Below are 17,186 nucleotides of genomic sequence, written 5' to 3' on the forward strand. Positions count from 1 at the left end.
GCCTACAGCTGCTCTTCAACTTTAGAAGGAAAAAAGCCCAGACCCCAGCCTGTAAAAAATCACAGACTGCAGCTTCTACTCCAATTGGTCCCGCTTTCCCTGCGCAGACTAAATGGAAGATCCGCTCCAGGTTTTCCAGCCAGCCCTGTCCCTAAAGTTTCAGCACCCGGCGTATAAGACGACCCCTGACTTTTGAGAAGATTTTCATGGGTTAAAAAGTAGTCTCATACGCCGGAATCTACGGTATATGCTTGTATTCATCCCTAGGAATCCTTAGGCATTTTATAACAGTTGTAGACAGTTCTAAGATAAGCTAAATTAAATAAAAGGAGAAATGGCTGGAAAATGGTAAGAAAAAGGGAATATATAAAATATACCTGAAAAACAAAATAACAGAATTGGAAGGGACCTTGGAGATCTTTTAGTCCAACCCCCTGCTCAAGCAGCAAAACCAATACCATTTCAAGCAAATGGTTGGTTCTCTCCTTGATTAGTTTCCATCAATTGCTTCTTGTTCTGCCTTTGGGTGCTTTGGAGCAGGGCTTTTCAACCATGGTACTTGTGGTACATTGGCACCTGGCAGGTGGTATGCGACCATCCTAGAAACGTGGTAGCGGGGGAGGGGAATGAGCTGAACCAGTGGCAGCACTGCACAAGCCTGAGCGAGATGGCTGGAGCTGTAGGGCTGTCAGGGCTCAGCAGAAGCGCCAGGATCAGCGCCAGGCTCCAGCTGGATCTCAGCGCTGATCCTGGTGCTTTGCTAAGCCCAGAAGAAGTGCCAGTCAGCTGGAATATTGCAGCGTCTCCAGGGTCTTGTGATTTACATTCAGATGCTTGGCAACTGATTCATATTTATGACTGTCACAGTGTCCCAGGTCATGTGAAGTGACCAAAACCTGCTGCAACTACCCAGCAAATGGGGGTTGGGGGAAATAAAAACCAAACACCTCCCCACCCCACCCCCGCTGCCAATCCTCAACAGAAATGCTCACAACAATGAAAACCTTGAGCAGGAGGAAGAGCACCGCCGGGCGGGCAGGTGCTTTGCTCGGCTGTGGCTTGGGGGGGCACTTTTTTCAGTGCCGTTGTAACTTAGAACAGTCACCAAGTGAACTGTTGTAAGCTGAGGACTACCTGTACTTCATCACATTTTTCCTTTTTTTTTTTTTTGGTCATCAAGTTTTTGACACCTTGCTAGGCGACTGGTGGTCCTTGGATGTTGCCATATCCTAAAAGTGGTACAATGCGTGAAAAGGTTGAAAAGCCCTGCTTTGGAGAATCATTGACTCCCTCTTCTTTGTGGCAGCACTTCAGATATTGGTACACTGCTATGATATCACCCCTAGTCCTTTTCACTGAAGTAAACATACCTAATTCCTACAACTGTTCTTTGTATATTTTATCCTCCAGTCCCCTAATCATCTTTGTTGCTCTTCTGTGCACTCTTTACACTACAAACATCAGCACTGGATTTGGAGTATTGTAATGGGTGCCATTGGAAAAGCCCTATATATTGCAGGCTTTGGAAAACAAAAATATTTTTGAAGTAGCCTGCTACCTAAAGGCTTTGTAGATTAAGCCTTAAAGATGGCTTGGCCATAGACTGGCAAGCAGTGCAGATCGTTTAGCAAGATTTAATATCTATAAGATATTATGTCATGTAATCTAACTGCATCAATTCTAGCTAGCTATAGCTTTCAAACCAGTCAGCAGTATAGGGCAGTGATGGCGAACCGTTTAGAGATCAAGTGCCCAAACTGCAACCCAAAACCCACTTATGTATCATCTGGGGTCAGGGGGCCTGACCCATTGGGTGGGTGTGGCCCATTGGGTGGGCATGGCTGCGGTGGTAACGGCAGACTGGGTAGGACTAAAAAGTTCAATCAATCAATTCCAAATTTGTGAATCTTTTTTTTCCTGCAAGAAGTTGAAATTGATTGATTGATTGAACCTTCCCCCCCCCCCCACAAAAAGCGAAAAGGTTTTATAAAACCCAGCTGAAGGCCTAGGACTGGGCGACGGCGCGTGTGCCCATAGAGAGGGCTCTGCGTGCCACTTGTGGCACGTGCCATAGGTTCGCCACCAAAATTTCTGTTGCTAAGTGAGACAGTTGTTAACTGAATCACTGCATTTTTAAAAAATAATATTTTATTAACTTTCCAATTTTACATTAAATATTTAGAAAGCAACGTGGTGGCTGGGTTAATCAATAGTTCAATAACATACAAAAATCTTTAGTACAAATCTCAGGTTACAACATCAAATATTTCCTCTCTTTTTCCCTTAATATCTACTGTTTCATATTTAAGCTAATACAGTTCTTATTATATCAACTAAGTAGAAACAACATTATTACATTTATCAATAATTTTTAGCTTATACATATCTTAATTACTTTTACATTAAATCTTTATAGATAATCAATGTCTTGTTATTGATTTTTTTCCCCAATTTTTAGTTTCCCATCAATATACAAATTTAACATTTGATATTTATAATTTTCAGGCTTTAGGTAATCAAAGTTTCCCTCGTCTCAATTCATAACATAATCTAATATTCATAATACATATCTTACTTATTTGAATATAGTCTTGTTCTATTTCCCCAAAGTTATCTATTTCCCACCATATTAATAATACAGTATCCTCTTTAATAAATCAAAATCATTATATATGTTGTCTGGGTTAATAAATCAAAAATATTCATATTTTTTTCTTTTGGGTCTAATTTTCAAATATTAAACAAATAGAATCCTTATTTTCAACTAGTTTCCAAATATTTTAAATTTAATGACCAAAATTCCCCTTATCTGAACTTCTCTGTTTAACCCTTTAATTAGTAATATGACATCCCCTCTAATAAATCAAAACCCCAATTTCCTTCTGCCTTATTCTGGCTTTCTTCCTTTGCCAACTAGCCTTCCATGTGAGTGCTTTTAGATCAGGGGTGTCAAACTCAATTTCATTGAGGGCCGCATCAGCGTTGAGGTTGCCCTCAAGGGGCTGGGTGGGCGTGGCCTGGGTGGGCGTGGCCCATTGGGTGGGTGTGGCTAGAGTGCGTATGGCCTACTGGGTGGGCATGGCCAGCTCTACATCGTTCGCATCAAGGGTGCCTATGGGGGCCTGGGCAGGAGTGGGGCAGATCTGAGGGTCTCTGGCAGAAGGAGGGTCTCTGGGCCAGGGCCAAGGCAGTGGGGGCCGTTCCCTCACTTTTTCCCAGGATGGCTTCGCGGGCCACATGAAACCACTTCGTGGGCCGGATCTGGCCCCCGGGCCTTGTGTTTGACATCTCTGTTTTAGATCATCAAATAGATCTCCCTCTATTATTACATATGTTATCTGAAATAAAGGAGACCATTTGATTGCATTTTTTTAGAAGGAGTACCCCATTTGTATTCATTAAGTTGTCTCCCTATTCCAATTCCCCATGATTGCCCTTGTATGTTTATCTTCCATTCAATCTGTTCTTCTTTCTCAAATTTCTTCTGATTTATATAGAAAATCTTTCCCATTTTCAGTGTTGTCACTCCCTTTTCTGGATTTTCCATTAACTGTATTTGTTGGCCAATTGAGTCCTCTGTCTTAGTATTTGATCGTTCCACTTCTTCTGTTAGCTTCTGCGTTGTTAGTTCTTTGATTGTGTCAAAATTTGGGTTTGTGTATCTAGGCTGGCATCTTGTTCTTTTATACTGGGTCTTATTTTGTCACAAGCTGAAAGAATGGTTTCATGTATTGCTTTCTTTTTTTTTTATTAAAGAGTTTTACAAAAACAAAATTTTACAATATATCCCCAAATCCCTCCCACCCCAAACCCGCCCACTTCCCCCCCCCACTTCCCAGAGCTAAATACAGGATTATAGTTATAATAATCATATTCTAAATAAAAATTATGCATAATATACAATTAACCAAATTCATAATGTGCTTTAACTCCCCTTTAACATAACTACAAACAAAGTACCAATAACAATATCCCACTAAAATCTACTCATAAGCTAAATGGAACTTTTTAGTCCCATATTTGTTCTGAATATAATTTATCCATCTCCTCCAAACTGAAATATATCTTTCCTGTGAATGATCTTTCAAATAAGCAGAAATCTTAGACATTTCTGCAAGATTCGAAACTTTAAACACCTATTCTTCTATAGTGGGCAAACTATCCTTCTTCCAATATTGTCCCACCAGTATTGCTTTCAACCTGGAAAGGATCTTTTCCTGGTCTTCATTCATATTGAGGACTTTAAAATCAGATGTTAAAAATAATTGTATAACCAGGTATGGGACTGCTATTTCACATATTTATAGGTAGACTTTATAGTAGAAGTTGTTTGTCAAGTAAAATTGTATAGTCCAAGGTATTTCATCATCATCATACAATAACCAATGTTTCTCAAATAAAGAGATAGGAAATCAATTCTCCACATATAACTCTGAAAGTCAGTAAAGGTTTACATTCATAGTTCAAGCAGGCCAGTTATGTCACCTAGACGTTCTCTTTACAGCTGAGTTTCTCACAGTGGTCTCTATCAAAAGTCGAAAGGGAAAAACAATAGTTTTTCAAAGTTTATTTCTTTTCTTTTTAGATAAAAATTAGCATATCCAGTAGAAATAGGAATAAGAAAACTTTTAGGAAAACTTTTTAGTCCCCAAATTTCAAAAATATATGTATCCAATTAGATTAAAGTTGTTTGTATAATTGCTTTGTTTCCCTTGGATAGTCAGTCGCCGCTGTTCTTAGAGGGTGGGGCAGGAATTCCCTTCCCTCTCTCCTCACAGGGGAAAAAATACTTAGCGCATCATTTGCAGGAAAGATATTTAGAGTCTTAAAGAGAAGATCAGATGTCACCCAGTTTCATCTGCGTTGCTTTAAAGGTGCTTGATAGTAATTTTGACTTCAGCTGTCAACAGCTTAATGACGAGCCATATTGCTATGGCCGGTCTTTCCCCTGCTGGTTTGGAGAGCAGCCCCGGATCAAGCAGAAGGACTGCCGTTTCCCGCGATCAAGCGGGGATCCCTTCCTCACTTATCGTCCTTACAGGGTGACTTTCAACACTTTCCAGGGTCCCCCAGTGGGATGAAATTGGACGCTGAAGATGGAGTTCGCCTTCATGTGTCCGAAGGGGCCAATGGCAAACCAGAAGTCCAACAATACGTTCTTGTCTATGATTTCAGGGAGAGCCCAAATTTGCAGGACTTTTCATTGCCTGAACTTAAAGATATTAATTGTACATTAAGAAAGCTTCATCATATATCCATGTGTCTGGAGTCGCTGATGGCAAATTGGAATCACTGCGTTTGTTAAGTTAGTAAATTAATCTGGTTTCTCCATTGACTTGCTTATCAGAAGATTGTAAAAGTTATATCATATGACACTAAGACACTGCAACCATCACAAATATGAGTCAATAGCCAATATCTGAATTTTGATCATGTGACCATGGAGATGTTTCAACATTCATAAGTGTGAAAAGTAGTCACAAGTCACTTTTTTCAGTACCATTGTAACTTTGAACAATCATTAAAAGAAATTGAGGACTACCTGTATTACAGTAAAAATATATGTGAGGGCAGCTGTCAAGAATTTTTGTAAAAGTAGGCTTCCTCCCTAGCAGTTTTTGAAAATATATGTGTTATTTCAGTGGCGTGTAGGATGATTGTACAGAAGGCAAAGAAAAGCTGTACTTTCCAAATGGCTATTCGGGAAAAAATAACTTCCTGTCACTTCAAGCCCACATCTTAAGAAAGCAGAACTCTTGGAAACAATTTCTTTCAAGCAGGAACTTTTATTAAGAATAGGAGATAGCAGGCATAAAAAACAGGATCTGAGATTTACCATGCAAAGCAGTAGATTATAGTGTCCCCAAGCAGGACCCCACTCCATAGATCGACACCCCCTCCCGTGTGGGGTAGCCAATCCCCAAGTGTTAAGTCCGTTGTGGGAACCGAGGAGATAATATCAGCCCGGCTCCAACTCACGGGAGGGTCGGCAGCTTTTTCACACCTTTCTCTGGGAGCGTCAACAAAATCCTCCTTTGTTCTATCTCCTCCTTTGTTCTTAATTGACAGTTTAAAAGATAGAGTTCAGAGACAGAGATAATGCAGGAAACAGGATACAGGCCCAAAAAACAAAATAAGGGATTACATTGTAGTGAAGGGAAGAAATGAAAGCAATGCCCTGCAGGAACATCCCCCTCCCCCTTGGAAGCATGGTAAAACTGCAGAGAGGTGGAATGAAATTGAATTGAAATGAAATGAAATAGGAATGGGTTTTGACATTCTGCCCCCCTTAAAAATAGAGATCCACCTGTAGAGAAAAAAAACAGAGGTATAGAGGTTAGTCTGGCTTTTGGGGATAATTCTGTATGAAATGTCTTTAACAGTTTGGGTGCTCTGACGTGACGTTTGAGGACCCACTCGTTTTGTGAGGAGGGAACGTGTTTCCAGGCTACTAGGTTTTGTGTTGCCCTTCAACCATGATTGGAGGTGGTGGGAGGGAAGTTTTAGTTTTAAGGGCGACTGTTCTCTTTTCAGCAAGCTGCAGAGAAAAATTGGGTGTATTTCCTTGAGGTTTTGGATAGTTCTAATTCTACTGTTACTGGGTTTATGATTCTTTTGATTGGACCAAGTTTTTTACAGGGCTATAGGGATTTTAGGTATTTTGTAGACAAATATACCATTTCTCCTACAATGAATGGTTTAGGTTTGACTCTCCTTTTATCCGCTTGTGCTTTGTATGCTTGTCTAGCTTTGTCCAGGGCTTTCCTAACTACTGGCCAGGTGTTTTGTAATTTGTGCTATCAATTCTTTCAGTGATGGGATTTCCGGTTCGTTTGGGGTTAGTTCTGGCATAGGTTGAACCTTTGACCAGTGGCTACCTGAAAGGGAGTGTAGCCTGTGCTAGAGTGGACTGCGTTATTATAGGTAACTTCTGCAAAAGGGAGTAGGTCTGTCAGGTTCGTTTGCTGGAAATTAATAAAGCATCTTAAAGTATTGCTCAAGTACTGAGTTGGACCATTCAGTTTGGCCGTTACATTGAGGATGATGACTAGATGACAGTCCCTGAGTGGTTCCTAAGAGGGATAAAAACTCTTTCCAGAATTCTGATGTAAATTGCACTCCCCTATCTGATATGATGAGTTGGGGTGCCCCATGCAGTCTGTACATGTGCTGCATGAAAGGTTTCACTAAGGCTTTTGAGGTGGGAATCTTTTGGCAAGGGATGAAGTGCACCTGTTTGGAGAACAAGTCCGTGACCGTCCAGATTACAGTATTCCCATTGCTTTCTGGTAATTCCACTATGAAATCCATGGCTATTTCTTTCCAGGGGGGTGAGGGATTTGCCACTGTTTGTAACAGTCTGGGCGATCTCCCTTGCAACCTCTTTGCAGTTGCGCAAGTTGGGCAGCTGGCCACGTAGCTTTCTATGTCCTTTTTCATGGATGGCCACCAAAATTGCCTTTTAATTAAATGTAAAGTTTTTACAAATCCAAAATGCCCTGCTGATTTTGTATCATGGCACAGCTGCATGAAATTGATCCTCAGGGTGGCTGATATATATATAACCTCTCCCCCACCCATGGCAGCCCATCCTTGATCATGCACATGTCTGTTTTTCTACAACCATTCATCTGTTTCTAAAGTCTTCTGGAATTCGATTCTGGTTTGGCTATTCAGCTGTGGCTTTATTTTGGCTTGGCTCTGGTGATTACTGGCACTGCCAGTTGTGGTTCGGGCATGAGTGATTTAGAATCGATGGCTCACATGCTGTTATATTGGGGCATGCGACACAGTGCATCTGCTAGGAAGTTCTTTCCCCCCGGCAAGTGTTTGAGCATGAAATGGAATTCGTGAAAGTGCTGAGACCAGCGGGCTTGCTTAGCAGTGAGTTTTCTGGGTGTTTTTAGTGCTTCCACGTTTTTGTGGTCTGTCCAGATCTGGAAGAGGATTTTATTCTCTTCAAGGAAATAACGTCATGTAAGTAATGACCACCTCACAGCATACGCTTCCTTCTCCCACACAGCCCAGCGTTGTTCTGTCTCAGTGAGTTTCCTGGACGTATACGCACATCGTTGCAGTGCCCCATTGTCATTTTCCTGTAATAATACAGCCCACATCGCTTGCGTCCAGCTGTATTACGAAAATTCTATCCAGGTCCAGGTGCCTCACTACGGGTTCGGCAGAAAAAAAGTCTCTTTAACCTCTTGAATGCTGCTTGGCATTCCATTGTTCAGTTCAGTGGCTGGCTGGGTTTCATTGAGCCCTCCCCCCCGTTTTTAACAAGTTCGTAAGGGGCAGGTCTATTTTTTTAAAAATTCCATTTATATCCTGCCCTTCTCCAAAGACTCAGGGCAGCTTACAAGCTTAGCAGTAGCCATCATTCTATGTATATGCCTGCTTATTAGGGCTTTCATACACCCCCAAGCGGCATTTGGGTGAATGAAGGGATGAACAGGCGGTAGAAATTTGCAAAACCCAGGAAACTTTGTAATTTCTTTCTTGTGTGGGGTGGTGCCCATTCTAGTACTGCCTTGACCTTCTCGGGGTCCATTTCGATGCCTTGTGGGGATACGTGATACCCCAGGTAGTCTACTCTTTCCTAGTGGAATTCACATTTCGATAACTTGAGATATAGGTGGGCAGCTCGCAGTTTTTTAAAAAACAGCTCTGACTAGGTTGACATGCTCCTCTTTGGACTCGGTGAAGATAAGGATGTCATCTAAATAAACCAGGACCCCCTTAAATAGGTGCTCCCTTAGCACTTCATTGAATAATTGCATAAATACTGCAGGGGGCCCTTGCAGTCTGAATGCCAAAACTTTGAATTGGTAGCACCCCATTGGACAATTAAATGCGGTCTTCCATTCATCCACTTCCTTGATCTTAATGCGGTAGTACACTTCTCTTAGATCTAGTTTGGTAAATTCCTTCCTTTCGATAGGTGGGATAACATGTCCTTCATGAGGCATAGGGGATATACAGCTGAAACTCGAAAAATTAGAATATCGTGCAAAAATTCATTTATTTCAGTAATGCAACTTAAAAGGGGAAACTAATATATGAGATAGACTCATTACATGCAAAGCAAGATAGTTCAAGCTGTGATTTGTCATAATTGTGATAATTATGGCGTAAAAAGGTAAAGGTAAAGGTTCCCCCACACATGCATGCTAGTCGTTTCCGACTCTAGGGGGCGGTGCTCATCTCCGTTTCAAAGCCGAAGAGCCAGCCCTTGTCCAAGGACGTCTCCGTGGTCATGTGGCTGGCATGACTGGACACCAGAGGCGCACGGAACGCTGTTACCTTCCCACTGTAGTGGTCCCTATTTTTCTACTTGCATTTTTACGTGCTTTCGAACTGCTAGGTTGGCAGAAGCTGGGACAAGTAACAGGCGCTCACTCTGTTATGTGGCACTCGGGATTCGACCCGCCAAACTGCCGACCTTCTGATCGACAGGCTCAGCATCCTAACCCACTGAGCCACCGCATGAAAACCCCAAATCCACAATCTCAGAAAATTAGAATATTACATGCAATCAATAAAACAAGGACTTCTGAAAAGTATAAGCAGGCATATGTACTCAGTACTTGGTTTGGGCCCCTTTTGCAGCAATTACTGCCTCAAAGCAGTGTGGCATGGAAGCTATCAACCTGTGGCACTGCTGAGGTGTTATGGAAGACCAGGATGCTTCAATAGCGGCCTTCAGCTCTTCTGCATTGTTAGGTCTCATGTGTCTCATCTTTCTCTTGGCAATGCCCCATAGATTCTCTATGGGGTTCAGGTCAGGCGAGTTTGCTGGCCAATCAAGCACAGTAATCCAACGGTCATTAAACCAGGTTTTGGTGCTTTTGGCAGTGTGGGCAGGTGCCAAATCCTGCTGGAAAATGAAGTCAGCATCCCCATAAAGCTCGTCTGCGGAAGGAAGCATGAAGTGCTCCAAAATCTCCTGGTAGACGGCTGCGTTGACCCTGGACTTAAAGCACAGTGGACCAACACCAGCAGATGACATGGCTCCCCAAATCAACACAGACTGTGGAAACTTCACACTGGACTTCAAGCATCTTGCAGTGTGTGTCTCTCCATTCTTCCTCCAGACTCCGGGTCCTTAGTTTCCAAATGAGATGCAAAAGTTTGTCTCATCAGAAAAGAGGACTTTGGACCAATGAGCAACAGACCAGGTCTGTTTTTCTTTAGCCCAGGTAAGACGTTTCTGACATTGTTTGTTGTTCAGGAGCGGCTTGACAAGAGGAATATGACATTTGAAGCCCATGTCCAGGATCCGTCTGTGTGTGGTGGCTCTTGATGCACTGACTCCAGCCTCAGTCCACTCCTTGTGAAAGTCCCCAACACTTTTGAATGGCCTGTTCCTGACAATCCTCTCCAGGCTGCGGTCATCCCTGCTGCTTGTGCAACTTTTTCTTCCACACTTTTCCCTTCCACATAACTTTCTATTAATGTGCTTTGATACAGCACTTTGGGAACATCCAACTTCTTTTGCAATTACCTTTTGAGGCTTTCCCTCCTTATGGAGGGTGTCAATGATGGTTTTCTGCACAACTGTCAGGTCAGCAGTCTTCCCCATGATTGTGATTCCTACTGAACCAGACTGAGAGACCATTTAAAGGCTCAGGAACCCTTTGCAGGTGTTATGGCTTAATTAGCGTGGGACACTTTGAGCCTAGAATATTGGACCTTTTCACAATATTCTAATTTTCTGAGATTGTGGATTTGGGGTTTTCATCAGCTGTACGCCATAATCATCACAATTATGACAAATCACGGCTTGAACTATCTTGCTTTGCATGTAATGAGTCTATCTCATATATTAGTTTCCCCTTTTAAGTTGCATTACTGAACTTTTGCATGATACTCTATTTTTTTGAGTTTCACCTGTAGGTTACTTTAACTGATTGCATTCAAGGCGTGGTAATCCATGCACAAATGGAAAGTGCCGTCCTTCTTCTTCCTAAAGAGAACCAGGGCGGCCACTTTGGGTTTGGCAAGTTCAATGAATCCCCTTTCTAGATTTTTATTTATGAATTTTTCCATCTCCTTAATCTCTTTAGGGCTCATGGAGTACAGTCTGGGCTTCGGGAGTTTTACCCCGGATTTGATTTCTATAGCACAGTCAGTGAGGAGGGAGCTCATCTTCCCGTTCCTCTCTGAAGACTTCAGCAAGGCCCTGGTATTCTCTCGGTATTTCTGGTAACCCCTTCTCTTCTCCCACTGATGCTTTCTCCTCTCCTAGGGTTGGTGGTGGCCTTTGGGGTGTTAGGTTTGCACGATCCCCCTCCAGGAAATTGAGCCCTGCCATTCTCCAATTTACCCAGGGGTTTCATCTCTTTAGCCACTCCAACCCCAGGATCATTGAGCATTCCATGCCTGGGATCACTACAAATATTATGTCTTCTTCGTGGTCCCCCAGGAATAGATGCATTGGTAAAGTGGCTAGGGTAGCTGGTACCCCTCCTGCTATGGACCCATCTAACTGGCCGAATGAGATCGGTTGTCTCAGCCTCCTCACCGGCATGCCCAAGTTCCCCACTAGCGTTGGGCTAATGAGGCAGTGGGAGCAGCCAGAGTCTATTAAGATTTTTACTTTGACAACTTTGGGCATGGAGGGGGCTAATATACTCACTGTCTTGAGGATAGGGGCAATGGGTCCACTTACCAGGGGTTCAGCTTCTGAGTTGTTGTCCGAGGTATCTGCCACTCCTGCGGTATAGGGCGGAGTTCCCTGCCCATGCGTGGCAGACGGTGGGGACTCTACAGCTCTGTTGCCTTCATGGCAGGCTCTCTTGGCTTGGCTGGAGACTTCCCCGACTTCCTGGCAGGTGATTGGCCTGGGTTGCATGGAGGGACTTTCGAGCGGCACTCTAAGGCGCGATACCCCTCTCTCCCGCATTTGAAACAGCCTGTTGATTTCTTGGCCATGGCCGGTGGTTTTGCTGGTTTGTGCGACAGCTCAGGAGGCGAGCGGCCCCACAGTCTTTCTCGGTGGTGTCTCGTCAGTAGATCGATTTCTGCTTCCTCCGCTAGGACATACCATTCGTTGAGTCATCATGAGTCTCCTCTAGGCAGCAAGCATCATACAGGTCATAATTTAGCCCTAATAACAGAATAACAGAGTTGGAAGAGACCCTGGAGGTCTTCTAGTCCAACCCCCTGCTCAAGCAGGGAATCCTATACCAGCAAGTCCCCAACCTTTTGGGCACCAGGGACCAGTTCCATGGAGAAAGGGTCTTCCACGAACCAGAGAGTGCATGGTCTTGTGTGCTGCCTGCATCCCAAGGATTGTGCTTTGCTTGTTTGTGCGGACCAGTTGCTGGCATGCTGAGGCCCAGTACCGGTCCACAGACTGGGGGTTAGGGACCCCTGCCCTATACCATTTCAGACAAATGTTTGTCTAATCTCTTCTTAAAAACCTCCAGTATTGAAGCATCCAATTGGAGGCAAGTCATTCAATTGATTAATTGTTCTAACTATCAGAAAATTTCTTCATAGTTTTAGGTTGCTTCTCTCCTTGATTAGTTTCCATCCATTGCTTCTTGTCCTGCCTTCTGGTGCTTTGGAGAATAGGTTGACACTCTCTTCTTTGTGACAGCCCCTGAGATATTGGAACACTGCTATCATGTCACCCCAGTCCTTTTTTTCATTATACTAGACATACCCAATTCCTGCAAGAGTTCTTTGTATGTTTTAGCCTCCAGTCCCCTAATCAACTTTGTTGCTGCCCCAAAGGTATTGAAACTTCCTGAAGCAGCCTAAAGCAGATAGAAAAAAATATTGTGTTGTAGCAGTAGGTCTCACAAGGAGCAGTAGTTGGAGGAATAATAGGAGGTATAGTAAAAATAGGAAAGAATGGAGTAATGAGCAGTGATACTAGCTTTGGAGTGCTTGTGTTCTGTCCCAGCCTACATGAATACTGCTCAACCACTTACTTGCAAGGAAAACACCTTTTCATTGAACAAGGCAGGACTTTATAAGAAAAAACACCTTTTATTTTGACACAGCTTTTATGGAACAAACTCCAACCCATCCTTTAGCTGTTAAAACAAACAAGATCAGTCTCTGAGTTCTCAGCTGAAATGCTCAAGGTTCAAGTCACTCAAACACACAGAAATCTGACAAACCTGGTTAATGTCCAAGAATCCTGAGGCAAGAAATCCAACAACAGAAACAAGAAGCCATACCTTTGGCAATCAGCACCTCCCACACCTCTCCTCTTTATAATCCAGCCAGGATGTGGCTTTTTAGTGACTCTTACTTTGCCTATGGAGCCACCCCACTGCCTTCTGTTGTCTTGCTTGCCTCTCCTCTCTGCGTATCCGTGCATCCGGCCCCAGCTCTTCCTCCTTGTCACTTAGTTCAAGCCCCAAAACAGCTGTGTCTTTGCCTGAGCGTGAGTAGATGGGCTAGGCTCCATGTCTGACTCTAAGTCTTCTTGCTCCTCCGAGCCTTCTACAGACTCCAATGTGAACCCAGGCACTTCCTCATCCTCATCTGATTCCTTGGATTTGGCTGCTGGATCTGCTAGCGGGGAAAAGCTTGTGTGTATGTTGCCTATGTACCTGTGTTGTGTTGGTTCTCTTGGGTTTCAAAGCCCACTGACTTGGATATGCCTAAAAGAATCCATAATGGTCTTATTCTTTTTATTTATAATTCTTAATAAAATTATTTGAAAAAAAAATGCATCTAGACTGTTGTTTTGATATGTAGGGGTATCATAGAATTCTTTCTAGAATGACTTGCTTACAGAATATTTTAGCTGTTAAGCATATCTAATAGGGCAGGTGCTCTGTAGCTAAATATTTGTTGGCTTTAATTCATATATAGGGTATGAGCAGGATATTGAAGACCCAAGCTGACAAAATTGCCCTCATTTCTTCTAACTATAAAATATATGACCAATTGTGGATGATAATGAATTTAAGCTAAGTCCATATGCTACAAATCCAGTTGAGTAGTGACATCTAGTAAATTGATAATAACATCAGTTGCTTTTGCATGTAACCCCTTATATTTAATAATTATAAAAATCTTACAAATTCAACTGTTATTTTTTTATTTTTTTCCAGATCTTGTGCATCATGAAAATATGAATAACATCCGATAATTTTTTTAAATGTTTCCAGTTTGGCCTGCCTGCCTGCCTGCCTGCCTGCCTGCCTTCCTTCCTTCCTTCCTTCCTTCCTTCCTTCCTTCCTTCCTTCCTTCCTTCCTTCCTTCCTTCCTGCCTGCCTGCCTGCCTGCCTGCCTGCCTACCTGATATGTTTGATTGAAGAAGCTATTTTATTCTGACTGAATTAAAAATATTTGTCTGAGATACTATTATGTGTACACTAAATATGTGCAGATCGTCTATGGAAAGTATTAGTTTCTGAATATTATGCCCAATGTCTGATTAATAGTAATACAAGCATATTCAATAAGGTAGGATGAAAAAATTGTGAACGTGCCACATAATAATATAGGTAAAATTTTCCTTTAATTAAACTGTTTCATGCTAGTTGTGGAATTTGTAGAGTTGAAATCCCACATCTTAGAGTTGCTAAGTTTGAAAAACACTGGTTTAGAATAATATGGAACATTCTGGAGTAATTTTGGGGGAAAGCCATGAAATGATGTTAGAGAAATAGGTTCAGTATTGCACTGTCCTCTTAGGACATAAGTTTTCTGATAACATTTTTAGACTTTAGTTTTGTATTGTCCTTTTAAAAGAAAAACAGCTTGGGAAGATAAACATTTATCAGCTCCATAAATATAGAATATTATACTTGGAGATGTTATGTCCCCTGATTTATGGCTACATCAGATGGTATAATTTATTAATATGATTTAATCTGATCTAAACATTTTTTTATTCTAGTGGCCCACTTTGTAGTAATGAAGTGTTTAGAAGAGAATGGAATCCATTTAATACGGATGATTCTGTTTCAGGTAACTTGTCAAAGTTAATATTTATGTTCTGCTTCTTTTTCTCTATAGGTGTGGATACCACTGTGGTATTGTTAAGACATTGTGTAGTTTCATATGGGGTGTGATCTATGCATTATAGCTTACTATTATATTGTGGGAAGTCAGCCCCCCACCCGAGAAAGAAATATTTTTGGGAATATTAAAAGGTAGAATATTATATTTTCCCAAAGGATCTTAAAGGCAGAAAACCTTCCCCCCAAGTCTCTCTGCCCCAAGCAAAAACCAGGTCTGCAGAAATGCAGATGTGATAGTCTTGTCAGAAAGATTGGAGTCAGGAAGCTGGGATCAGAAAGAAAGATCCCTAGAATCAACAATCCCTCACACCAAAAAATCCCACACCCCAGGGAAGCATTATATGACCTTTGGGACATAATAGGTTTAACCCACCACCATCAGTATACCAGAAAGGCAAACTCAGGTCAAAGTTCATGCTACAGGAACAATTCCAAACAAAAGCCCATGAAGGTATAAAAAGCCACTCCCTACTACAGTTTTTCCAGAGCCATCTTACTGTCTGGCTCTCCTCTTCAATAAACTGCAACCTTCTCTCTGAAGCAGTCTCCATTTTGATTATTCCCAGCTTGGACTGGACCCTGATGAAGATTTTTCTTTCAACAATATGTAGACCAAGTACAGTTGCAAGAAAAAGTATGTGAACCCTTTGGGATTACGTAGAGTTTTGCATGAATTGGCCATAAAATGCGCTCTAAACGTCATGTAAGTCACAACAATAGAAAAACAGTCTGCTTAAAATAATACTACACAAACATTAGCTGTTGTCATGTTTGAATTGAACATAAGATGGAAACATTCACAGTGCAGGGTGGAAAAAGTATGTGAACCTTTGGACTTAATAACTGGTTGACCCTCCTTTGGCAGCAATAACCTCAACCAAACGTTTCCTGTAGTTGCAGATCAGACCTGCACAACGATCTGGAGTAATTTTGGACCACTCCTCTTCACAAAACTGTTTCAGTGTAGCAATATTCTTGGGATGTCTGGTGTGAATCGCTCTCTTAAGGTCATGCCACAGCATTTCAATCGAAGGCGTATTCTGTTCTGTTGAAGCCATTGTTTTGTTGAATTACTTGTATGCTTTGGGTCATTGTCCTGTTGCATCACCCATCCTCTGCGGAGCTTCAGTTGGCGGACAGATGGCCATACATTTTCCTGCAAAATGTCTTGATAAACTCTGGAATTCATTTTCCCATCAATGACAACAATTTGTCCAGGCCCTGAGGCAGCAAAGCAGCCCCAAACCATGTTGCTCCCTCTGCCATGTTTTATAGTGGGGATGAGGTTTTGATGTTGGTGTGCTGTGCCTTTTTTTCTCCACACATAGTGTTGTGTGTTTTTCCCAAACAACTCAATTTTGGTTTCATCTGTCCACAGTATATTTTGCCAGTAGTGCTGTGGAACATCCAGGTGCTCTTTTGCAAACTTCAAACGTGCTGCAATATTTTTTTTGGACAGCAATGGCTTCCTCCGTGGTATCCTCCCATGTACTCCATTCTTGTTTAATGTTTTCCTTATTGTAGATGTGTCAACAAAAATGTTAGCATGTGCCAGAGATTTCTGTAGGTCTTTAGCTGACACTCTAGGATTCTTCTTTACCTTATTAAGCATTATGCGCTGTGCTTTTGCAGTCATTTTTACAGGATGACCACACCTAGGGAGAGTAGCAACAGTGCTAAACTTTCTCCATTTGTAGACAGTCTGTCACCGTGGACACATGAACATCAAGGCTTTTCGATATACTTTTGTAACCCTTTCCAGCTTCATGCAAGTCAACAATTCTTGATCGTAGGTCTTCTGAGAGCTCTTTTCTGCGAGGCATGGTTCACATCAGACAGTGCTTCTTGAGACCAGTAAACCCAAAACAGGTGTGTGTTTTTAAAGGGCAGGACAGCTGTCAGCAACACATCCAATATCATCACACTGGTTGGAGTCAAGGTTGGCTCACTCCTGGCTCCAATTAGCTCTTGGAGAAGTCATTAGGCTAGGGGTTCACATACTTTTTCCACCCTGCACTGTGAATGTTTCCATCTTATGTTCAATTAAAACATGACAACAGCTGTTTGTGTAGTATTATTTTAAGCAGACTGTGTTTTTCTATTGTTGTGACTTACATGACGTTTAGAGCACATTTTATGGCCAATTCATGCAAAACTCCACGTAATCCCAAAGGGTTCACGTACTTTTTCTTG

The 17,186-nt window shown here is 42.2% G+C and overlaps 1 protein-coding gene across 2 annotated transcripts in view; it reads left to right on the plus strand.

The window, feature by feature from the left end:
- The window catches only part of CENPC (centromere protein C), an 86,774-nt gene that overhangs the window by 14,593 nt on the left and 54,995 nt on the right, over window positions 1–17,186 (plus strand). For both annotated transcript variants that reach the window (XM_081344320.1, XM_081344321.1), the window contains exon 6: window positions 14,870–14,940. In XM_081344320.1, the coding sequence (XP_081200446.1) occupies window positions 14,870–14,940 (71 nt within the window). The remainder of the gene's footprint in view (window positions 1–14,869; window positions 14,941–17,186) is intronic.

Source organism: Vipera berus, assembly GCF_964194415.1.
Source record: "Vipera berus genome assembly, chromosome: Z".
NCBI classification, from domain to species: Eukaryota; Metazoa; Chordata; class Lepidosauria; order Squamata; family Viperidae; genus Vipera; species Vipera berus.